At 47.9% G+C, this 25077-nt stretch overlaps 1 protein-coding gene across 2 annotated transcripts in view; it reads left to right on the forward strand.

Moving 5' to 3' along the window:
• Positions 1 to 23497, forward strand: part of RNPEP (arginyl aminopeptidase) — a 24992-nt gene extending 1495 nt beyond the window's left edge. Inside the window, exons 2-11 of one of the 2 annotated variants that reach the window (XM_023186896.2) lie at positions 5357 to 5497; positions 5835 to 5983; positions 13353 to 13469; positions 14495 to 14730; positions 17348 to 17461; positions 18768 to 18880; positions 19051 to 19159; positions 20634 to 20858; positions 21701 to 21843; positions 22894 to 23497. In XM_023186896.2, the coding sequence (XP_023042664.2) occupies positions 5357 to 5497; positions 5835 to 5983; positions 13353 to 13469; positions 14495 to 14730; positions 17348 to 17461; positions 18768 to 18880; positions 19051 to 19159; positions 20634 to 20858; positions 21701 to 21843; positions 22894 to 23052 (1506 nt within the window). In that variant the 3' untranslated portion in view covers positions 23053 to 23497. The remainder of the gene's footprint in view (positions 1 to 5356; positions 5498 to 5834; positions 5984 to 13352; positions 13470 to 14494; positions 14731 to 17347; positions 17462 to 18767; positions 18881 to 19050; positions 19160 to 20633; positions 20859 to 21700; positions 21844 to 22893) is intronic. The other variant, XM_023186897.3, reaches the window with a different exon arrangement.
• Positions 23498 to 25077: the final 1580 nt, after the last annotated feature.

Raw genomic sequence — 25077 nt, forward strand, 5'->3', positions numbered from 1 at the left:
CGCCCGGCCTTGCTTACAGTTTAATTTTTCTTTTATTTATTTATTTGAGGCAGAGTCTCACTCTGTCGTCCAGGCTGGAGTGCAGTGGCAAGATCTTGGCTCACTGCAACCTCTGCCTCCTGGGCAGAGGTTCAAGCCATTCTCGTATCTCAGCTTCCCTGGTAGCTGGGACTGCCGGCGTGCGCCACCACACCCGGTGAATTTTTGTATTGTTTAATAGAGACAAAATTTCACCATGTTGGTCAGGCTGATCTTGAACTCCTGAGAACTCCTGACCTCGAGACCTGCGCAGGGCCCACAGCTTGGTATTGTACGTTAGGGAGACATGATACATCAATCAGTATATGTAAGAAGTACCTTGGTTCGGTCTGAAAAGGCGGGACAACTTGAAGCAAAGGCAGGAAGACTGGAAGCAGGCAGGAGCTTCCGGGTCACAGATAGGTGATACACAAATGGTTATATTCTTTTGAGTTTCTGATGAGCCTTTCCAAAGGAAGCAAATCAGATATGCATCCATCTCAGTGAGCAGAGAGTGGCTTTGAATAGAATGGGAGGCAGGTGTGCCCTAAGCGGTTCCCAGCTTGAGTTTTCCTTAGTGATTTTGGGGCCCCAGCGACCACCGCACTCCATCCTGAGCAACAGAGTGCAACCCCGGTTTTTTTTTTTTTTTTAGGCGGAGTCTCTCTCTGTCGCCCAGGCTGGAGTGCAGTGGCCGGATCTCAGCTCACTGCAAGCTCCGCCTCCCGGGTTCCCGCCATTCTCCTGCCTCAGCCTCCCGAGGAGTAGCTGTGACTACAGGCGTCCGCCACCTCGCCCGGCTAGTTTTTTTTTTGTGTTGTTAGTAGAGACGGGGTTTCACCGTGTTAGCCAGGATGGTCTCGATCTCCTGACCTCGTGATCCGCCCGTCTTGGCCTCCCAAAGTGCTGGGATTACAGGCTTGAGCCACCGCGCCCGGCCTCGCAACCCTGTTTTAACAAAAAAAAAGCAAAGATGATGAGTAAGCAATTTTGGTGGAGGTGGGGATTATGGCTAATATTTATTTTATTTTATTTTTTTATTTTTATTTTTTTGAGGCGGAGTCTCGCTCTGTCGCCCAGACTGGAGTGCAGTGGCCGGATCTCAGCTCACTGCAAGCTCCGCCTCCCGGGTTTACGTATGGCTAATATTTAATAAGATGAACCAGGCACTAGTCTTAAGTGCTTGACATATGTTAAATGAGTTGTCTTTCCGTAAGTGGCTAATATGGTGCATGGTGCATGGTACATGGTGAGTAAACTGCTAACTTTTGTATGTATGTATGTATGTATGTATGTATGTATTTATTTATTTTTTGAGACAGGGTCAAAAAGCTCCCTACATTGTTCTTTTTCAAAATCTCATTTCCATGCTAGGTGCCTTAGCTCACATCTGTAATCCCAGCACTTTGGGAGGCCAGGGCTGGCAGGTCACCTGAGGTCAGGAGTTTGAGATCAGCCTGGCCAACATGGTGAAACCCCATCTCCACTAAAAATACAAAAATTAGCTGGGTGTGGTGGCTCACGCCTGTAATCCCAGCTGCTTGGGAGGCTGAGGCAGGATAATTGCTTGAATCTGGGACACGGAGGGTTGCAGTGAGCCAAGATCATGCCATTGCATTCCAGCCCGGGTGACAGAGCAAGACTCCATCTTAAAAAGAAAAAAAATCTCATTTCCTAGCTGATCAGTAAAAACATCACTGATTGATAGCGTTCAATGATCAGTCAATTGATCAATCATCATTGACTGATATAGTGGCACCGTCTCAGCCCGCTGCAGCCTTGACTTCCCTGGCTCAAGTGATCCTCCCATCTTAGCCTCCTGAGTACCTGGGACCAACCACAGACCTGTCACTTCCACACCTGGCTAATTTTTGTTATTTTTTATAGAGATGGGGTTTCACCATGTTGCCCAGGCTGGTCTTGAACTCCTGGGTTCAAGTCATCTGCCTGCTTTGGCATCCCAAAGTGCTGGGACTACAAGCTTGAGCCAACATACCTGGCCTAATTTTTTTTTTATAGACTTTATATTTTAAAACATTAACAGAAGAATTGAACAGCTAGTTCCCATATACAGTCCAGTACTCCCTACATACTCATATACACACAGATTCCCCTCTTGCTACCATTTTACATTAGTATGACACATTTGTTACAATTAACCAATGCTGATATATTATTAACCAAGACTAATTTTTACATTAGTATAATAATATATTTGTTATAATTAATAAACCAGTACTGATACTGGAGTCCATAGTTTTTTCAGAGTCCCTTAGTTTTTACTTCATGTCTGTTTCTGTTCCAGGAAGCCATCCAGCATTCCACCTTATATTTAGCTGCCATGTATCCTCTTGGGACTCTGACAGTTTCTCGCACTTTCCTTGTTTTTGATACAACTTTGACAGTTTGTTTTTTGAGACAGGGTCTTGCTCTGTCACCCAGGCTGTAGTGCAATGAGGGACACAATCATGGCTCACTGCAGCCTTGGTCCTGCTGGTTCAAGCGATCCTCCTGCTTCAGCCTCCCCACCAAGTAGCTGGGACTACAGGTGCATACAACTGCGCCCAGCTAATTTTTTGAATTTATTATTTGTAGAGATGAGGTCTCACTGTGTTATCCAGGCTGGTCTCAAATGCTTGGGCTCAAGCAATCCTCCCACCTTGGCCTCCCAAAGAAAGTGCTAGAATTACAGGCATGAGCCACTGCTCCCAGCCAGTTTTTTATTTTTTTATTTTTATTTTTTCTATGGAGACAGGGTCCCCCTGTGTTGCCCAGGCTGATCTCAAACTCCTGGCCTCAAGCGATCCTCCTGTCTTGACCTCCCAAAGTGCCGGCATTACGGGTGTGAGCCACTGAACCCAGCCAACCTTGACAGTTTTGAGGAGTGTTGGCCAGGTATAGTGTAGGATGCCCCTGTATTGGAACTTATCTGATGTTTTCTCATGATTAGACTGGGATTATGAGTTTTGAGGGGCAATTCACAGAGGCAAAGTGCCTTTTTTTTTTTTTTTTTCTTGAAATGGAGTTTCGCTCCTGTTGCCCAGGCTGGAGTACATTGGCGTGATCTCGGCTCACTGCAACCTCCGCTTCCCTGGTTCAAGAGATTCTCCTCCCTCAGCCTCTGAAGTAGCTGGGACTACAGGCACATGCCACCACGCCAGGCTAATTTTTGTATTTTTAGTAGAGACAGGGTTTCCCTATGTTGGCCAGGCTCGTCTTGAACTCCTGACTTCAGGTGATCTACCCGCATCGGCCTCCTAAAGTGCTGGGATTAACAGGTGTGAGCCACTGCGCCCAGCCAAAGTGCCATTTTCATCGGGTATTGAGGGCGCATAGTATCCACATGATTTATAACTGTCAGTGTTGATCTCGGTCCCCTGGCTGAAGCAGTGTTTATCAGCTTTCTCCACTCTGTCTCATCCCTTTCTATACTGCACTATACCTGTTATAAGGACACTTATTAATTTTTTCACACACAAAAACTCAAAGAAAAACCCAGCATCCCAACGTAGCTTCCTTATGCCTCTTAAAATAGGTCTCAGACACCGCTGTGTTCAGAGTCCTTCATTAGACTTGCCCAGGCCTGCCTCTCCCCCTCTGCATCTGGAGCCTGCATCTGTTTATGCCTCTGCTCATGTTGCTCCTTGTCTCCTTATGAATGTCTCCTCCCTGCCTTTCCAGTCATCTCAGTCCTGCTTGTCTTTCAAGGTCCAGCCAGAAAATTTTCTTTCTTCCTCTGTGAAATCATCTTGGAATAATCGAATCCATTTCTAAATTCTAAATGATATTTGTTACTGACATATACTCCACCCTGCTCTGCTTCCAGGTGAATGGAAGCCTATTTGCTCTAGGCAAAAACTGGGTCTTGTTATAATCATTCAGATTTGACTTTTTTTTTGAGGCAGAGTCTCGCTCTGTCACCCAGGCTGGAGTGCAGTGGCATGATCTCAGCTCACTGCAACCTCTGCCTCCCAGGTTCAAGCGATTCTCCTGTCTCAGCCTCCTGAGTAGCTGGAATTACAGGTGCATGCCATCACGCCCGGCTAATTTTTGTATTTTTAGTAGCAACAGGGTTTTACCATGTTAGCCAGGTTGGTCATGAACCCCTGACCTCAAGTGAGCCACCTGCATCGGACTCCCAAAGTGCTGGGATTTCCCGTGAGCCACTGCACCCAACCCAGATTTGCCCTTTAAGAGCTAACAGAATGCAGATAAAGAATCATATAACCAGTGCCTATCATATAGAATACGTTTCTTCTGAAAAGGTAAATTTTAGGAATAGAAAACAAATATTAAGCCAGGCGTAGTGGCTCATGCCTGTAATCCCAGCACTTTGGGAGACTGAGGCGGGCAGATCACCTGAGGTCAGAAACTCAAGACGAACCTGACCAACATGATGAAACCCCGTCTCTATTAAAAATACAAAATTAGCCGGGTGTGGCGGCACATGCCTGTAATCCCAGCTACTTGGGAGGCTGAGGCAGGAGACTCGCTTGAAACCCGGGCAGCGGAGATTGCAGTGAGCCAAGATCGCACCATTGCACTCGAGCCTGGGCGACAAGAGTGAAACTCTGTCTCAAAAAAAAAAAAAAAGAAAGAAAAAAGAAAACATGTATTAGGCTGAGCATGATGGCTTATTCCTATAATCCCAGAACTTTGGGAGACTGAGGTGGGCGGGTTGCTTGAGGCCAGGAGTTGGAGACCAGCCTGGCCAACATGGTGAAACCCTATCTCTACAATACAAAAATTAGCTGAGCTTGGTGGTGCATGCACCTGTGGTCCCAGCTACTTGGGAGGCTGAGGCGTGAGAATCACTTGAACCTGTGAGGTGGAGGTTGCGGTGAGCCGAGATTGCACCGCTATACTCCAGCCTGGGCGACAGAGTGATACTCTGTTTCAAAAAAGAAAAGAGAATACATATTAATCACTGACTCCCAGTTGAGTTTTGCTTTTCTGAGTCTTATCACAAGTCCAAATGCAGTTGCTTCAGTAGTTTTTTTTTGATGAGAAACTACTATAGAGACAAGGACACAGACAGGGTACAGATGAAAGGGTCAGAGGCTAGGTCCAGGGTCCCTGAGATGACGCATGGGATGCTGTGAGGAAAGGACCCTTTCTGGTGGCTCTGCCCTGTGAAGTGGGTGTCATACTTTGGCTTGGATTCCAGGATGAACTAAATACACAAGAGGAGAGAGCTTTCTAGTTCGAACCAGACTGGCTGGCAGAAAGGTTTTAAGGATGACCTAAAATCCTCTCATTCCAGCCAGCTCACTTCTCTGGCCAGACTGAGCTCCTGTGGGAGAGATGTCAGTTCTGAAATGTTCTTCTTTTCGCTTAGGTTTGCTGGTTGGCTCCCGAGCAGACAGCAGGAAAGAAGAAGCCCTTTGTGTATACCCAGGGCCAGGCTGTCCTAAACCGGGCCTTCTTCCCTTGCTTCGACACGCCTGCTGTTAAATACAAATATTCAGCTCTTATTGAGGTAAGGAGACTAAGATTAGGTGCACCTGCCCTTGGGATTAAGAAATAATTTCAGATCTATCAAACAGGTCACATTTCAGTGGTAAATTATTATATCCGTTCAGTAGTACTTCTGAAAAATTGCTTACTTTTAAATTCTTCCACCTACTGAAGTTGTATGTAGCCTTCCTCTAAATCCTATCAGTTGAGCACAGATTTAGTTTCTTGAAACCTTTGTGTTCTCCAAGATAGACTCCGGGCCATTATCATCACACACAGGTGGCTGGTCATGCTTTATTCAAACTAATCAAAAGGAGACTCTCTCCAGGTAAAATCTCCTAAGCTTTCTCTGTTGTCAGGTCCCAGATGGCTTCACAGCTGTGATGAGTGCTAGCACCTGGGAGAAGAGAGGTCCAAATAAGTTCTTCTTCCAGATGTGTCAGCCCATCCCCTCCTATCTGATAGCTTTGGCCATCGGAGATCTGGTTTCGGCTGAAGTTGGACCCAGGTAGGAGACAAAGACCCCACAGGCAAGGTTGGATTGGCCTCAGAGGCAAGGAGGACTCTGACCAGTGGACCTGCTGGGGTGGTTCTTGGGGAGTCTTGGATCCTCTGTCTGAGTCCAGAGCCTTTCTGCAGCTCATGCAGCATGAGCACAGCTAGAGGAAGTGCTCGTTTTCTCCCCGCCTTTCCCACTCCCTCTTTCCAGTTCTAATCCTGCTGCCTGGAATAACATCATCAGCCCTGCTAGCAGTAGTGTTGTCCTGGGCTGCCTTACAGAGGGATGTTGGAATTTAGGCTGCAATTTTGGGAAATTGATTTTTTTTTTTTTCTTGAGATGGAGTCTCGCTGTGTTGCCCAGACTGTACTGGAGTGCAATGGCATGATCTCGGCTCACTGCAACCTCTGCCTCCTGGGTTCAAGCGATTCTCCTGCCTCAGCCTCACAAGTAACTGGGACTGCAGGCATGCCCCACCACACTCGGCTAATTTTTGTATTTTTAGTAGAGACGAGGTTTACCATGTTGGCCAGGCTGCTTTCGAACTCCTGACCTCAGGTGATTCACTTGCCTCGGCCTCCCAAAGTGCTGGGATTACAGGCATGAGCCATCATGCCCAGCCTGGGAAATGGATCTTCATTAATATCTTTAAGTTTTAATGCCCTTCTAGCAGCTATATCTACTTTCCTATCTTCGTACCAAATCTTCCCCATTTTCTTTTGCACTTAAGTTACTGGAAATATACAACTTTGGTATCATTATTTCCTTCTAAGAGGGAAGTGGACTCTCCTTCCTGTCTGCAGCGGGTGCGTGAGTCTAAGCCTACAGTGACAGCAAAGCCTCCGTGAGGTTAGATGGATCTTGTGAAGATAAAAAGTGATTTTGTAAGGTTTCCTGAGAAAAGAGGTGTGACCAGGAGTCTAGGTTTTTCCTGGCTCTCATGTAACCTGCCACCATAGCTTGGTCCCAATGTGGGAGCATCAAAGGCTGGACAGTGAAACTGTGACCTTTTCCTGGTGCTGTTGCTGTTCTTTATCTCTAGCCCTGCTCCCAGTTCCTAGAGGCAGTGGTGTCCTTGACAAGATTAGTTACAAGCCTCAGACTTCATAATTGGGCTCAGTGGCACTGCTAGTATCATGAGTCTTAGTTTCTGGTTATCAGATGGAATAATAGATGGGATTCCACTGGCATCTGCTCCCAGTGCACACACTCAAAACAATACCAGTCTGGAAAGACAAAGTGCCCTCCTCTTACGAAGGGCTGTCTTCCTAATAGGCAGGGTAGGAAATAACCAAAAGGATGTCATCTTTGCAATAGACAAGCAAGTAGATAAGTAAAGGAATGTCGTTTCCAAGAATACCCTTACTAAGGTTCTATTTGTGAGAGTATGAACTATTAATGGGAAATAAGAGAACAATAGATTCTAAAGATACTGAATGATAATGATTTCTTTTTATACTGCCTGTAATAAAATGACAACATGGTATATTGAACTAGGTGACAGGATCCACTTGACTGGTGGTAATGACTTATTCCTTCCCTGATTAGATGGACAGTCCTTGCCTCCTGGGTCACATTGTAGGGTCTTGTGGGGGGTTTATTTATTATTTTTGAGACGGAGTCTTGCTCTGTTGCCGAGGCTGGAGCGCAGTCGTGCGATCTTGGCTTACCACAACCTCCGCTTCTCGGGTTCAAGCGATTCTCTGGCCTCAGCCTCCCGAGTAGCTGGGCCTACAGGTGCGTGCCACCGCATCTGGCTAATTTTTATATTTTTAGTAGAGATGGGGCTTCACTATGTTGGCCAGACTGGTCTTGAACTCCTGACTTCGTGATCCACCCACCTCAGCCTCCCAAAGTTCTGGGATTACAGGCGTGAGCCACCACACCCGACTGTGGGGGTTTATTAAATGGGAGGGTTTTCTGGCAAGGTATGCCACCTATCCCAGTCCCTGTTACTGCAAGAGGAAAATCCTGGGCAGAGGGGAATTATGGATATATCCCAGTAGGCCCTTTTATGTATAATCTCTTCTAATCCTTACACAGACTCCATGAGGATGATACGCTCTACATTTTAAAAATAAGCAAACCAAGGCTGTGGTGAGTGGCTTGTGCGGGACCACTAGTTGGCAAAACTGGAATTAAAATGCAGGTATTTCCATTGCAAATCCAGTGCTCTTTGCACCATACTACGGGTGATGAGATTGCCGTTTGACTGAGAGCAGCCTCATTTATTTTGACAGAAATGTGTGTCCTGGTGGAGGTATCTTGGATGACTGTCTTAAACCTTCTAGTTATAGCAAGCTGAAGTCCACTGGGCTGAAGGACTATGGTAATTTTGATATTCAAGGTGGTGGTAGAACAGTTCACAAAGTAATTCCTTGAAGACACTGACTGCCGTCCCATGGTCTTTTTCTGTCTGGTGTCCTGTCACATCATCTTTGGCAACTTTTATCTCCTAACACCCAGGGTTGAGGGTGGCTGCAGGGTTTCTTGTGCTCTGCCCTGCCCTTCTTGTTTTCCCCTCTCTCCCTCCGTCTCTTTCTCTCTTTCTTTCTTTTCTTGTCTCGCTCTCTTGTCCAGGCTGGAATGCAGTGGCACAAGAGCCCTCTGGCTACCAGGCTCAAGTAATCCTCCCACTTCAGTCTCCAGAGTAGCTGGAACCACAGCTACTCTGTCACCATGCCCAGCTAATTTTGTTTATTTTTTGCAGAAGCAGGGTCTTGCTATGTTGTCTAGGCTGATCTTGAACTCCTGTGCTCAAGAGATCCTCCCACCTCGGCCTCCCAAAGTGTTGGGATTGTAGGCATGAGCCACCGCACCAACCTTCAGGGTTTCTTGACCTCTACTCAGAGAGCCTTCTTCACTCTGTCAGCCACCCATATTCACAGCCATGCTCTGGAATCTAGAGCCTAGACATCGTCATTGTCATGAACTGTACCATATCTGAACTTTTAAGCCACTGGTCCTCATTCATCCTGACTCTGCTAACCTTCCAGCTCTCTGACAGCCTCCCTCTCACTATATTCCACCACATCTCCTCCTTGAGCTCATGGCAGCCTCCCTTCCGGCAAGCCACTCATTCTCCTGGGCAGTCAAGACCCTCCTGACTGGGCTTCCCTCCCTGGCCCAAGTGTGTGGTTGGTTACCTCTTACCAACACCCCAAACCTCCTTGCCCACTATTCCGCTGCTGTAGTGTCCCAGTCCCTTGTTATACAATTCCTTTTCTCTACTTCTATGAGTGGGTATTTGGGAGATATAGAAAATAGTGAAACTACACAGTAATACCACTATAACTTTCTTTTTTTCTTTTTTCTTTTTTTTTTTTTGAGACGGAGTCTCGCTCTGTCACTCAGGCTGGAGTGCAGTGGCGTGATCTCAGCTCACTGCAACCTCCGCCTCCCGGGTTCATGCCATTCTCCTGCCTCAGCCTCCTGAGTAGCTGGGACTACAGGCACCTGCCACCACACCCAGCTAATTTTTTTTTATTTGTAGTAGAGACAGGGTTTCATCATGTTAGCCAGGATGGGCTTGATCTCCTGACCTCATGATCCGCCCGCCTCAGCCTCCCAAAGTGCTGGGATTATAGGCATGAGCCACCATACCTGGCTACCACTATAACTTTCAATTCTTCGTGAAAAATTGGAATTAAAGGAAAGTCAAAATAGACATTTGTGAGGTTTTCCAGAAAAATGTAACAGATGTACAGTCTTCAACAGCAGGTGTGCTTTCAAGGTTGTTCAATAGTCCTTTTATTTATCTTTCCATCTCACTCCCTTTACACTGTTCTAAGACTTACTCTTCAAGTTTACTGTCCAATCCCATCCCCCTCACTTAAGCAGAAGGTCTTGTCTCCTGTTTTACTGAGAATATTAAATTCATCAGATATGATTATGTCAGCTTCCTGTCCTCCGCTTAAAAAGTTATCTTCATCTGCTTCTATCCTTCCAGACTGCGATGAGGGTCCTTCCTTCTGTTTAAAGCCAACTCTCTTCCCTCACATGTCCTCTGGGACTTTGCCTCATCATTTACGTGTCTGTCTGCAAATCTGCAGCCTCCCCCTCTAGACAAGCACCCGTTTCTCTTAGATCTATAGCAAAGCAAAAAACAAACTCAAGGCTGGGCGCGGTGGCTCACCCTTGTAATCCCACCTCTTTGGGAGGCCAAGGTGGGTGGATCACCTGAGGTCAGGAGTTTGAGACTAGCCTGGCCAACGTGGTGAATCCCCATCTCTCCTAAAAACACAAAAATCATCCGGACATGGTGGTGCATGCCTATAACCCCCGCTACTCAGGAGGCTGAGGCAGGAGAATCACTTGAGCATGGGAGGTGGAAGTTGAGCCGAGATTGCACTACTGCACTCCAGCCTGGGCGACAAAGTGAGACTCCACCTCAAAAAAAAAGCCAAAAAAAAAAACAACAACAACAACAAACAAACTCGGCTGGGTGCAGTGGCTCATGGCTGTAATCCCAGCACTTTAGGAGGCTGAGGTGGGTGGATCATGAGGTCAGGAGATCTAGACCATCCTGGCTAACATGGTGAAGCCCTGTCTCTGCTAAAAATACAAAAACAAAAATTAGCCAGGTGTGGTGGTGGGCGCCTGTAGTCCCAGCTACTCAGGAGGCTGAGGTGGGAGAATGGTGTGAACCCAGGAGGAGGAGGTTGCAGTGAGCCTGGATCACGCCACTACACTCCAGCCTGGGCGAAAGAGCAAGACTCCGTCTCAACAAACAAACAAACAAAAAACTAAAAAAACCCTTAACTCCATATTCTTTTCTGGCACAACACACTGTCCTTCCCTCTGTAGCCAGGTGACTTGAGTAGCATGTATACTCACTGGCTGCACTTCTTGAAACCCCCCAACCCACCATCATTTATTGCTACAATCTACAATGGAATCCAACCCCCCACCCTTGCCATGCCGTTGAAACTCTGTAGTAAGAGAGGTCATTTGCCTGAATACAGGTAACACAGGTGATGCTTTTTAGCCCTTGCCTTCATGTTCTGCTGTTTTTCTTCAGCCCCCGTTGACCCTCCTCTAGCTTCTGTGACACCACCCATGCTGGTCGTTGGGCCTCCTGGTTAGTCCTTTCTCATCTCCTTCCCTGACCCTTTGCCCAGCTCCTTGTGTGTTGGTGTTGCCCAAGGCTCTGTCCTTGACCTGTTCTTTTCTCCTACATGCTTTCCTTGGAGAAACTCACTCATCTTATAGTTTAACATATTTTCTGTGTCCTGCAGCCAGAATGATCTCTTAAAACTCAATCTGATAACATCACTTGTTGCCTTAAAATGCTCCCATGGCTCTGAAGGTCCAGTTCTGTAACAGGGCATCTGAGGCTCTTTGTGACCCGACCCTCTTGGGCCTCTCATGTCCCACCTCCTGCCACTGCCTCCCCCACTGCAGTCTGATCCTGTCCTCAAGTAATCCCAGACCCTCGGTGCTTCCTCACAAGCGTATGCAGCGTTCCATGGCTAGGTCTTTGCTTTTGATATTTGGGAAGTACCTGATACTGGTTTCCCTATATCTTTTCTTCCTGTTAGAATAGTTCCTATGCTTCAGCAAAGGCAGAGAGGAAGTGTTCCCTCATCCTGGCCTGGACCCATCCCACTTTGCCATCAGTCCTTTTTTTTTGGAAACAGAGTCTTAACTCTTGCCCAGGTTGGAGTGCGATGGTGCAATCTTGGCTCTCTGGAACCTCTGCTGCCCGGGTTCAAGCAATTCTCCTGCTTCAGCCTCTCAAGTAGCTGGGATTACAGGCACGCATCACCATGCCCTGCTAATTTTTTTTTGTATTTTTTTTTTTTAATAGAAACAGGGTTTCACCATGTTGGCCAGGTTGGTCTTGAACTCTTGACCTTGGCCTCCCAAAGTACTGGGATTACAGGCGTGAGCTACCAGCCCAGCTAGTCTCTCATTCATATGTCCATATGGAAAAGCAGTTCTACAGTGCAGCCAGGGGCTCTTGGTCAAGCAGAGCCTTTGGCTGCAGGAGCCGAGTCCATTGCATCTTTCCATTAGACTGGATCTTCTTGTTTGTTTTTGTTTCCTCCAAGCCACCTTTGTTTCTCTATCTTTTTATTATGTAAATTTCAAACATCTAGAAAATTGAAAGGATGATGCATTGAACACCTATAGAACCATCTACTTTGTTATATTAGTTATATGAGTGGATTTGTTTTTATTTTTGCTAGACTGTTTAAAAGCAAGTAAATCTGTGTGCCTCTCTGAAGAATAGAGGCATTCTCCCGTATAACCACAATCCCATTATTGTACCTAAGGCAGTTAACAAATTTCTATTAACATTAGTAGGTTTGGATTGGACACAGTGGCTCATGCCTATAATCCCAGCACTTTGAGAGGCTGAGGCAGGTGAATCATTTGAACCCAGGAGTTCGAGACCAACCAGGGCAACATAGCGAAACCCTGCCTGTACAAAAAATAAAAAAATTAGCCAGGCATGATGGCATGTACCTATAGTCCTAGCTACTGGCATTGGGGAGCTGAGGTGGAAGGATCACTTGGGCCCCAGAAGACAGAGGTTGGATCACACCACTATACTCCAGCCTGGGCAACAGAGCAAGAACCTGTCTTTAAAAAAAAAATAGGTTTGTCTCTTAAGGTTTTATTCAATTCCAGATTCTATTATTAGAACCCTTTCTTCTTCTTTTTGTTTTTTTTTTTGAGGTGGAGTCTCGCTCTGTCACCCAGGCTGGAGTGCAGTGGTGGGATCTCTGCTCACTGCAAGCTCCGCCTCCCGGGTTCACGCCATTCTCCTGCCTCAGCCTCCCGAGTAGCTGGGACTATAGGCGCCTGCCACCATGCCTGGCTAATTTTTTGTACTTTTAGTAGAGACGGGGTTTCACTGTGTTAGCCAGGATGGTCTCGATCTCCTGACCTCATGATCCACCCGCCTCGACCTCCCAAAGTGCTGGGATTACAGGCGTGAGCCACCGCACCCAGCCTTAGAACCCTTTCTTATCTCTCCTATAAGTAGAGAGAAAAAAACTAACATTTACTGTATAAACCGCTGTTTGAAGGGCTCTTATGTGTTGTCTTATTTAATCTTCACTCATTTTACAGATGAGGAAGCTGAGGCTCAGAAAGGTTAAATCACTTTTGCAAGATTGCATTCAGTAGTGAAACCATAACCGTGTAGCACGGTTCCACCTCCATGAGGCTGTCTGGGGTCCTTGTTTCTCAGGTGTGGTGAGCGGTCTCTTGGATCTGTGTGGTGATGTGATCTTGCACCCCGTCACTGTGGCTGACTGCATTGTCACATTCACTTGTCTGAGGCCAATTTTCTACAGGTGCTTTCAGGATCAGGTCACTGTGATGGTCTCTAAACACCATTCTGCTTTTTCTGCTCTCTTGTCTTTAGGAGCCGGGTGTGGGCTGAGCCCTGCTTGATTGATGCTGCCAAGGAGGAGTACAACGGGGTGATAGAAGAATTTTTGGCAACAGGAGAGAAGCTTTTTGGACCTTATGTTTGGGGAAGGTGTGATATCACATTGACTCTAGTGTCTCCTGTTAAACTGAGTCCCTGGTTTCCATTCTCCCTCTTTGTGTGGCTTCTCCACCTCCTGCCTCCCAGAGCAAAGTTTCCCTGATCCCAGAAGTGAAGGAGAGGAGGAAAAGAGGAGGATGTGAGCCAGGCTCTGCACTGTTGCTGAGGAGAGGACCTAGGAGACGAGGTTCTTTTTTTTTTTTTTTTTTTTGAGATGGAGTCTTCTTGCTCTGTCACCCAGGCTGGAGTGCAGTGGCATGATCTCAACCTCCACCTCACCTCCCAGGTTCAAGCGATTCTCCTGCCTCAGCCTCCAGGGTAGCTGGGATTACAGACGCCCCCCACCACACCCAGCTAATCTTTGTATTTTTAGTAAAGACAGGGTTTCACCCTGTTGGCCAGGCTGGTCTCGAACTCCTGACCTCAGGTGATCTGTCCACCTTGGCTCCCAAACTGCTGGGATTATAGGTGTGAGCCACCAGGCCCAGCCGAGAAGCGGTTCTTGAGGTGATGAAAATGTGACCTGCAGTTGCCAAGTTTGAGATGGGGCAGCACCGTCAAGATCCTTTGTTGACCTGTGTTTTCCCATTGCTGCAAGTTTCCCCACACTCTGTTTTTAACTTTGACATCTTCAGACTTAGGCTCCTTAGATAAAAGGGTGCACATTGGTCTTTATGACCCCAAGTTGGCCTCTAGGGAACTCCATGTGATGGAGCTGATAATATACTTACTACCTCCACACCTGCTTGGAAGGAGAGAGGGAAACAAATGCCTGGAGAGTGAGCTCCAGGAGAGCAGACACCACCTGGACGAGGGAAGTCCCGGCAAGGCAGGGGAGCCACCTGGGAGAAGCACTGAGGAGCCTGGGCTTTATTTTCTGCACTGGGCCCGAAATCATGCTCTGCCTGTTTAATGACTGCATCTCTTAGGGCTTGGAAATAGGCTGGTAAAGGAAGCGAGGTAGGGTCTACTCCAGGAAGCCAGGGCCTCTTGGTGACCTCCCTGCTTCTCGGCAGGTACGACTTGCTCTTCATGCCACCGTCCTTTCCATTTGGAGGAATGGAGAACCCTTGTCTGACCTTTGTCACACCCTGCCTGCTAGCTGGGGACCGCTCCTTGGCAGATGTCATCATCCATGAGATCTCCCACAGTTGGTTTGGGAACCTGGTCACCAACGCCAACTGGGGTGAATTCTGGCTCAATGAAGGTTTCACCATGTACGCCCAGAGGAGGATCTCCACCATCCTCTTTGGTAAAGTGTCCACCCCTCTCCTAAGGACTCTGCCTCCCATTCTTAACCTGTGGGGCCAGCGTGATCTCCTTATGGGGTTTCAGAATACAAGTGGGGTTTCAGAATACAAAGCACATACATGGTTTGACAACTGACTTTTTCTGTCTTTCTTTTTTTTGAGGCAGAGTCTTACTCTATCGCCTAGGCTGGAGTGCAGTGGCCCGATCTCGGCTCACTGCAAGCTCCGCTTTCCAGGTTCATGCCATTCTCCTGCCTCAGCCTCCTGAGTAGCTGGAACTGTAGGCGCCCACCACTACGCCTGGCTAATTTTTTTTGTATTTTTAGTAGAGATGGGGTTTCACCATGTTAGCTAGGATGGTCTTGATCTCCTGACCTCATGATCTGCCCACCTCGGCCTCCCAAAGTACTGGGATTACAGGCATGAGCCACCGCGCCAGGCCGACAACTGACTTTTTTTAAAAAAAACATTTCCCCAGGTCATTAAGTGTTTTTTGTTTTTTTTTTTTTCTTGAGACACAGTTTCGCTCTTATTGCCCAGGCTGGAGTACAATGGCACAATCTCGGCTCACTGCAACCTCCGCCTCCTGGGTTCAGCAATTCTCCTGCCTCAGCCTCCCGAGTAGCTGGGATTACAGGCACGTGCCAGCACACCTGGCTAATTTTGTATTTTTAGTAGAGACGGGGTTTCTCCGTTTAGGTCAGGCTGGTCTTGAACTCCCGACCTCAGGTGATCCACCTACCTCGGCCTCCCAAATTGCTGGGATTACGGGCATGAGCCACTGCGCCCGGCTCATTAGATTTTCTTCTATAGCTGCTTATATGGATGTTTTTAAATTTACTGGTTGTTTCTAATTTTCTGTTGAAATATGTTGACAAACTTCCTTACCTATAAATGTCTATTCATATCAGATGATTTCAATAAGGATAAATTCTTTGAAACACAATTTCTGGGTCTGAACTTTTTTTTTTTTTTTGAGACAGAGTCTTGTTCTTTTGCTCAGGCTGGAGTGCAGTGTTGCAATCTCGGCTCATTGCAACCTCCGCCTCCGTGGTTCAAGCAATTCTGCCTCAGCTCCCCCACATCCCACCCCCTGTAGCTGGGATTACAGGCATGCACCACCACGCCTGGATAATTTTTATGTTTTTAGTAGAGACGGGATTTCGGCATATCGGCCAGACTGGTCTTGAACTCCTGGCCTCAAGTGACCTGCCTGCCTAAGCCTCCCAAAGTGCTGAGACAACAGGTGTGAGCCACTGTGCCCGGCCCTGAACATTTTAAATTACAGAGTCTTTTTTAGTATATATTGTCCATTATCTTCCAGAAAGTTTGTACAAATCTATACTTTCATTCAGAATATATATAGCAAGAGCCTATTTGTGAATATCTTAATCAGCTGTTAGGAATCCTGCAAGCAGATATTTTTATCCCATTGTACAGTTGAAAAAACTGAGATTGACAGAGGCTGAGTCACTTACTCAGAGTCAAAACATCTAGGAAAGGGCAGAGCTGGCTGGTTCCAAAACCCTGTCCCCCTCCCCTCCACTATTCCCTCAGTCATTGTTTTTAATGCAGAAGGAGACTTAGAGATCCTTAAAATTTTGGGGTTGATAATTTCTTTTGTCTGACAGAAACAGTCAGATGAAAATAATTCTAAGTTTTCACAGAAGATCAAATCATTGCCAAGCACGGTGGCTCACGCCTGAGGCGGGTGGATCACCTGAGGTCAGGAGTTTGAGACCAGCCTGACCAATATGGTGAAACTCCGTCTCTACTAAAAATACAAAAAGTAGCCAGGCATCGTGGTGTGCGCCTGTAGTCCCAGCTACTTGGGAAACTGAGATAGGAGAATTGCTTGAATCCAGGAGGCGGAGGTTGCAGTGAGCTGAGATCGTGCCACTGCACTCCAACCTGGGCAACAGAGCAAGACTCTGTCTCAAAAAAAAAAGAAGATCAAATCATTTTCTAAAAATAAGGCCGGGGGCCGGGCGTGGTGGCTCACGCTTGTAATCCCAGCACTTTGGGAGGCCAAGGCAGGCAGATCACCTGAGGTCAGGAGTTTGAGACCAGCCTGGCCAATGTGGCGAAGCCCCCTCTCTACTAAAAATACAAACGTTAGCTGGGCGTGATGGTGCACACCTGTAATCCCGGCTACTCGGGAGGCTGATGCAGGAGAATGGCTTGAACCCGGGAGGAGGCGGAGGTTGCAGCGAGCCGAGATCGCGCCATTGCACTCCAGCCTGGGCGACAGAGCAAGGCTCTGTCTCAAAAAATTAAAATAATAAATAAAATAAGATAAAAATATAGTACTTTGATAAGGAAAGGTAACTGTCAGAAAGGTGCGATTCTCCCAGTCCTCATCTAAGAGAGAGACTAACAGCCTGAGTTAACCAAGTCCTTTGTAGCCCACAGCAACAGGGAGCTAGGGACTGAATCAGGCTCTTTGTAACTGTCCCTATTTGCCCTGGGTCCCCAGGAGGGTAATGTTATTAAGCTTCAGGTATCTGTTGCTGTTCTTCTTGAAGCCACAAAGAGGCAGCACAGTGTCTCTGTCAGGAAAATACACTTGGATGTGGTGACAGACTTTTTCCTGGGGGCTTATGTTTGATTCTGCACCAGGCGCTGCATACACCTGCTTGGAGGCTGCAACGGGGCGAGCTCTGCTGCGTCAGCACATGGACATCACTGGAGAGGAAAACCCACTCAACAAGCTCCGCGTGAAGATTGAACCAGGTCCAGGAGGCTCCTCTGTCTGACACCCACTCCCCTCAATTGAGCTTGGAGCCCCAAGTTAATGCGAACTTCATGTTGATCAGTGCACACTTAGAATACTGTATTCGGAGGGAGGGGCACTCCAGAGCTCTTTCTGGCCAATTCTCTGGCCACTAGGCTAACCGAACCCAAGCCACTGCAGCCAGATAGGAGTTCTGTCCATTCTGTACGGTTCGTGATGACTTTGTCATTGCTTTGCATTTGTACAAGTCTGTATTATTTTACCAGGCTCTTTCCCATTCCTTCATGATCATCAGGGCAGATCTGTGGATTCTGTAGAGTAAAAGCATTAGCCTTATTTTACAGAGGACGGGACTGAGTGCCAGACAAGTTAAGTGTCTTGTCCAGGTCATATACCTAATCAGTGCATGACTGCAACTCAGATCCAGGTCCTCTCTCCAAATTCAGAGCTTTTTACTTCCTAACATTTTCCTTCATTCCATGTGTGACTAATCTGAAACCTTTTTATGCAGTCGAAGCTCACGTTCCTTGATGCTGTTAAGTGTGCAGATGAATTTCTTGGAGACTGGTAATTAGTTTTAGCCTGGAACAGCTGTGAAAACAGCACATTGTCTGGGCATGGTGGCTCATGCCTGTAATCCCAGGTCGAGGCGGGTGGATCATGAGGTCAAGAGTTCAAGACCAGCCTAGCCAATATGGAGAAACCCTGTCTCTACTGAAAATACAAAAATTAGCTGGGCGTGGTGGTGCATGCCTGTAATCCCAGCTACTGGGGAGGCTGAGGCGGGAGAATCGCTCGACCCCGGGAGACAAAGATTGCGCTGAGCCGAGATTGTGCCACTGTACTCCAGCCTGGGTGATAGAGCAAGACTCTGTCTCAAAAAAAGAAAAAGAAAAAAAAAAAAAAAAAAAAACACTGATCTGGGAGGGGAGGTTGAGTATTTAGGTGACCAATAGGGATGGAAAAGACAGAGCCTGGTGCTCAGTGGGAAGAGTTGATGGAACCTACCCACACAAAGTATATCCTGGGATGAAGGAAATGTGTCCGCTCCTCTGGAAGGCTGGTTTCTTTGTCATATTAGATCCACAGTAAATGGCCCTCTGAGATCTCCTTGGAAGCACCTTGAGAGAGGCCAAGATCTGGAGAGAGATCTTGACCTTGAGAGAGAGATCTTGGCCTTGCTGTCCCTGGGGAAGCTGAATTCTGATCTCTTCCATTGCTAGTCTTTGACTCTAGAGCTAGAGAAGAACATTACAGGTGACAGGCTACAAAAGCTTAAATCTTGTCTGCTTTCTCTTCTGCCAGGTGTTGACCCGGACGACACCTATAACGAGACCCCCTACGAGAAAGGTTTCTGCTTTGTCTCATACCTGGCCCACTTGGTGGGTGATCAGGATCAGTTTGACAATTTTCTCAAGGTATAGTCACATGAGGGGAGAAGGAAGAGGAGCGGATAAAGCCACTGGGCCTGAGCAAGGGTAGAGGCAGGGGGCGAAAGAGGTAAGGGGTTGGAGGAGGACCCAGGACACAGAAGGACTCCACTCCCCACGGGGCCAGAGAGGGTCTGAAGAGCCTTCCCCCCTCACAGGCCTATGTGCATGAATTCAAATTCCAAAGCATCTTAGCCGATGACTTTCTGGACTTCTACTTGGAATATTTCCCTGAGCTTAAGAAGAAGAGAGTGGATATCATTCCAGGTAAGCAGAGGAATGGCCCACAGGCTTCTAAAAATGAGTAGAGAATGATAATCTCATTTACACTCGGAAAGATGGTGGTGGGTGGGAAAACACTGGGTCAGAGTCGGCTAGGTAGGGGCATTTTGAGGAGCAAACCCAGAATCCTGGGATTTATTCCAGACAAATGACTTCTTTTGACTCCTCTCTGCCTCATTTTCTCCCAGGCTGTTTCCTTACTCTCTCCTCTCCGCTCCTCTTGTTTTCCTCACACCTGGACACACATAGTCAGACCCTTAACTTGCCCAGAGAGCTGCCACTGCTGCTGCTGCGCCGCTGCTCCGAGCTAAAACTCACAGGGCAGGAACGGAGGCAGTGCCCCCTCCTATGGCCTTCTGAGTGAAGGCAATCCCAGTAGCTGTCCTAATTTCTTTCTTTCTTTTTTTTTTTTTTTTGAGATGGAGTTTCGCTCTTGTTGCCCAGGCTGGAGTGCAATGGCATGATCTCGGCTCACTGCAACCTCCACCTCCCAGGTTCAAGCGATTCTCCTGCCTCAGCCTCCCCAGTAGCTGGGATTACAGGCATGCACCACCACGCCCGGCTAATTTTGTATTTTTAGTAGAGACAGGGTTTCTCCATGTTGGTCAGACTGGTCTCAAACTCCTGACCTCAGGTGATCTGCCTGCCTCGGCCTCCCAAAATGCTGGGATTACAGCCCCCAATTTCTGCCTGGGAGGTACTGCTTCCAAAGAAAAAAGGAAAAATGTCCTGTCATGGATGACACAGTCCATTAGATATACCCCCACTTTTTGTTGTGGTCTGAACCCCCCTGAGTCACTCTGTTGGTTTGATGAAGTCTGCGTCCTCTGACAGTAGGATTGGTCAGGCCTTTAGCAGCACCTGTTGTTTGGTTGGAGGCTTGAATTTTAATGTCATGGGACTCCGGAGCTAATGGTAGTTAATAATTCCAGAGTACTTACTATGCGTCAGGTGGTACGCTAAGCTTTTAATGTTTATTTGCTCATGTAACCCTCATAACCGTCACTGAGGCAGGGCCTATCACCCCCACTTTATAGATAAAACTGAGGTGCAAAGGTGAAGGAACATGCCTGTGGCCTCCCAGCTAGTTAATGGCAGAGCAGGGGTAGGAACCCAGGCAGCCTGGTCCTAGAGCCCCGGTGCTTAAGTACAGTGTGGTTCTGGTGATCGGTAGGAGAATGTACACGTGAATAGAGCATCCACCAACTTGGCTCTGACAACACGGTGCTAATTTGGAGTGAAAAGCACTTTCACGGTCGAAACGGCACAGTCTCTAGATATCATTATAACTAGGACTCTGCTGGAGCAAGTGGTTACATGGGAAAGTAATGTTCAATGCTGGGGAAAGAGTTTGGGATGGAGAAAGGAGAAACTTGAGGTCTCTGGGAGTTGCTTGAACCAATTGACCGTAACCTGGCCAGAGAATTCTGATAGTATCTTCTCTCCTTCTCCCAAACAGGTTTTGAGTTTGATCGATGGCTGAATACCCCTGGCTGGCCCCCTTACCTCCCTGATCTCTCCCCCGGGGACTCACTCATGAAGCCTGCTGAAGAGCTAGCCCAGCTGTGGGCAGCCGAGGAGCTGGACATGAAGGCCATTGAAGCCGTGGCCATCTCTCCCTGGAAGACCTACCAGCTGGTCTACTTCCTGGATAAGATCCTCCAGAAATCCCCTCTTCCTCCTGGTAAGAAAAAATGGTGAACCAGGGCTCCTTGTGTGCAGAGCTTTATGTCAGGGGCTAGAGAGAGACTCACAAAAGGTAGTGATGCCTGCCTCTAGGGGACTGCCACGTACAATAGGGAGGCTGGCCCTCCACAAGGAACGTGCCATCGGGAGGTTGTGGGTTCTACCTACAAGCACCATAAGGACAAAGTCACAAAGCCTGGCATTGCTCAAGTCCGAAGCTTCTGCAGGTGACTCTTGTAAAGCCTTTGTGTCTATTAAGTCATTTAATTCACACAGCTCCTCTGGGAAGTAGGTGGTGTGATTTAAATACCCAAGTGACAGAGAATGAACTTGAGGTACAAACAGGTCACACAGAACCCAGTCATCCAAAGCTCTCAACCACTAATGCTTTGTGGCTGCTCAGTCAAAATAATGTTCACCAAGAGGTTAAAAAAAGTTAGAGCCAAGATGACTTTTAGCAGGTGAGTGGCAGGAATACAAATGGGACAGGATATTGGGGGAATATGTCTGCTTTAATCTTGCTCTGTCGACCAGGCTGGAGTACAGTGGTGGTATTGGCTCATGGCAACCTCCGCCTTCTGAGTTCAAGCGATTCTTGATTCTAGCGCCTCGGCCTCCAAGTAGCTGGGATTACAGGCGTGCACCACCACACAGGCGTGCACCACCACAACGGCCAATTGTTTTTGGTATTTTTAGTAGAGACAGGGTTTCGCCATGTTGACCAGCCTGGTCTCACACTCCTGACCTCAAGTGATCTGCCCACTTCAGCCTCCCAAAGTTCTAGGGTTACAGGCGTGACCCACCGTACCCAGCCACAAATCATTTCTTTCTCTTCTCCAGGGAATGTGAAAAAACTTGGAGAGACATACCCAAGTATCTCAAATGCCCGGAATGCAGAGCTCCGGCTACGATGGGGCCAAATCGTCCTTAAGAACGACCACCAGGAAGATTTCTGGAAAGTGAAGGAGTTCCTGCATAACCAGGTGGGTGACCTCTGCCTCGCTCTTCCCGAAAGCACACCGGGACCCACTCGGCCATACGTGAAGTAATCCTGTGGACCGGGCTCATGGAGGACTCATCTGAGGCACAGGGGGAGGGGCAAATGGCCTGAGGACCCTACCACTCAGCCTCTTTACTAGTGTGGCTTTGAAGGCATCGCCCTAGGGACAAGAGGAAGCCTGCAGGCCTGCGGAGCTTTCTGCAGTTCAGCTGGTGAGACCCCAGGGAAAAAAGCTGGCCAGAGCCAACCCAGAGGCGGGAAAGAGGGTGATCGCATCATGCGGGAAACGCAAGAGGGAAAGGGGCCAGAGGTCGAGCAAGAAGAGCAAAGGCTTGGAGGATAGGTCCCTGCTGCCCTGTGACTTGGGCATGGTTGGGACAGCAGCCAGTCCCTCTGTCACCATGTGGAAGTTGCCCTGTTGGGGAAGGGCCCCAGGCTCTCAGGATGAACTGAATGTCATCAGATTCCGGAGCAGGGAGGGGCTGGACTGGAGACGAAGCAGTGCTCTGCATAAAGTCAGGGCTGCGTGCCTGTTTGGGGATATTCTGAGCCCTCTGACGGCTTCCTCAAGGCTCTGGATTTTAGGAACTTGCGATGTCGCTGGCTTTTATTTGTGTGAATTTGACCTGTGGGTTTTCCTTTGTTTGACTGCAGTTGGACCGTATGCAGCTGTGAGCTTTATGTGCTGCAGCCGTTGATATCTGCTATTCACTTGGTGGCTCACCACCTACCCCTTTCCAAAAGTCTGGAGTCCCACTGTGTCAGCCCAACTCATTTGTTTTGTTGAGTGTAGACATCCCCAAGTTAGCATGGATTGGGATGCATATTGAGATCCATCTCCATGGATCTTTGGCCCCCCAAGAAGATGCCGGAATTGGAGCACTTCTGATGAGAAACTCCTCATTCCAGCTGTGGTACCCACATCCCTTTTAGCACCTAGCCATGGCTGCTATTAGGCTGGTACTGGGGGCAGGAGGGCTGGACAGACCCACCGGGCAAGCTTCTTAGGCATGTGTATGTGTGTTTCTTACAGGGGAAGCAGAAGTATACACTTCCGCTGTACCACGCAATGATGGGTGGCAGTGAGGTGGCCCAGACCCTCGCCAAGGAGACCTTTGAGTCCACCGCCTCCCAGCTTCACAGCAATGTTGTCAACTATGTCCAGCAGATCGTGGCACCCAAGGGCAGTTAGAGGCTCGTGTGCATGGCCGCTGCCTCTTCAGGCTCTGCAGGCTTTCAGAATAATTGTTTGTTCCCAAATTCCTGTTCTCTGATCAACTTCCTGGAGTTTATATTCCCTCAGGATAATCTGTTCTCTAGGCTTAGGTATCTGTGACTCTTGGGCCTGTGCTCTGGTAGGAACTTACTTCTCTAGTCCACTGAGCCCTGAGACAGAGAACCTGCCCACAGCTCTCCCCGCTACAGGCTGCGGGCACTACAGGGCAGCCGGCCTTCTCCGCCTCTCCGCCTAAGTCTCTGGGAAGAAGTGGAGAGGACTGATTCTCTTCTTTTCTTTTTTTTTCTTTTCTTTTTTCTCTCTCTCCTTTTTCTTGCTGATTTTATGCAAAGGGCTGGCATTCTGATTGTTCTTTTTTCAGGTTTAATCCTTATTTTAATAAAGTTTTCAAGCAAAAATTGTTACGGATTGAGTGACTATTACATTTCTTCCACCAGGGGTCCCCACTGTGTTTGTTCAGGAAAGGTCGCTGGGGGAAGCCCAGAGAATGGCAGTGTTTCTCTGTCCTCAGCAAACAGCCAGGGTGAAGGAGGTGGGTGTCCCACCCATGCAGATGAAAAAATATATGGCAAAATGGCACAGCTTGTACAGGAAAATGAAAAAGGAATAGCATTCCAGTTCTCCGTGAAGCAGCTGAATTCTCTCCCTGCAGCAGCATTCCTATTATCATTTCCATCACTAAGAAAAAAAAAATGGACTAGGCACAGTGGCTCACGCCTATAATCCCAACACTTTGGGAGGCTGAGGCGAGAGGATCGCTTGAGCCCAGGAGTTTGAGACCAGCCTGCCCAACATAGTGGGACCTCATCTCTACCAAAAAAAAAAAAAAAAAATGGTCAGGCATGATGGTTCACGCCTGTAATCTCAACACTTTGAGAGGCTGAGGCAGACAGATCACTTGAGGTCAGAAGTTCAAGACCAGCGTGGCCAACATGGTGAAGCCCCATGTCTATTGCAAAAATTATATATGTACAAAAATTAGCCATGCATGGTGGCGCACACCTGTAGTTCCAGTTACTTGGGAGGTTGAGGCAGGAGAATCACTTGAACCTGGGAGGTGGAGGTTGCAGTGAGCTGAGATCATGCCACTGCACTCCAGCCTAGGTGACAGAGCAAGACTTCTTAAAAAAAAAAAAAAAAAAGATAGCTGGGTGTGGTGGTGCATGCCTGTGGTTTCAGCTACTCAGGAGGCTGAGGCAGGAGGATCACTTAAGCCCAAGAGGTCAAGGCCACAGTGAGTCTTGACTGTGCCACTGAACTCCAGCCTGAGTGACAGAGTGAGACCCTGTCTCAAAAATAAAAATAAACTGTCTTATGACTTTTTCTCTACTCTTCTCCCCATCCCCAAGGCTTCACTGGGCCTCACCTGTCTTTGCTCCTGGATGACTATTTGAATGGTGTGGTAATCAGTCTTTTAGAACTTAGCAGTAAATTCTGATTTCCTGGCCTCAACATGGGGACCTAAACAGTTAGCATTCTGGGTTTGGGAGTGGGATGAGGGGAGGGTTGGAAGAAATATTTAGTGTGTTTCAGTTGCCTTTCTTTAAATACAGGGCACCCCTGAACCAGCCTCTGTTCTCAGCTCTGCTCTGTCCTCAGCTTTAGGTTATCAAACAGTTTCTCCCTCCCCTGCACGAAGGTTGGGAATGAGTCGATTTGCTTTTACTCAGCAAGAGCAAGGCACTAGTGGTGACCAAGTGGTAGACTGGAGAGGCCTCTGCCCCATGGCACACTCAACTTCACCATCAGAGAGGGCAATGTGGGTCACAGGAGAGGGATCTGGAGGCCCAGGATCGGAAGAGCTACTCTAGGCACTGGCATTTTGACAGCAAACTCCTGTGGCTCTTTCACGACTGTTCCTGGCAATATGTTATTGACAAGGACTATTTTAGGGCTATCCAGTTGCCTCTCCCTCTCCCCAACCTGGTATCTAGCTTATCAGTAGCTATCTTTCCTTGCTCTTTACAAAAACCTATAGCA

This window comes from Piliocolobus tephrosceles, chromosome 1 (genome assembly GCF_002776525.5).
Source record: "Piliocolobus tephrosceles isolate RC106 chromosome 1, ASM277652v3, whole genome shotgun sequence".
Taxonomy (NCBI): Eukaryota; Metazoa; Chordata; class Mammalia; order Primates; family Cercopithecidae; genus Piliocolobus; species Piliocolobus tephrosceles.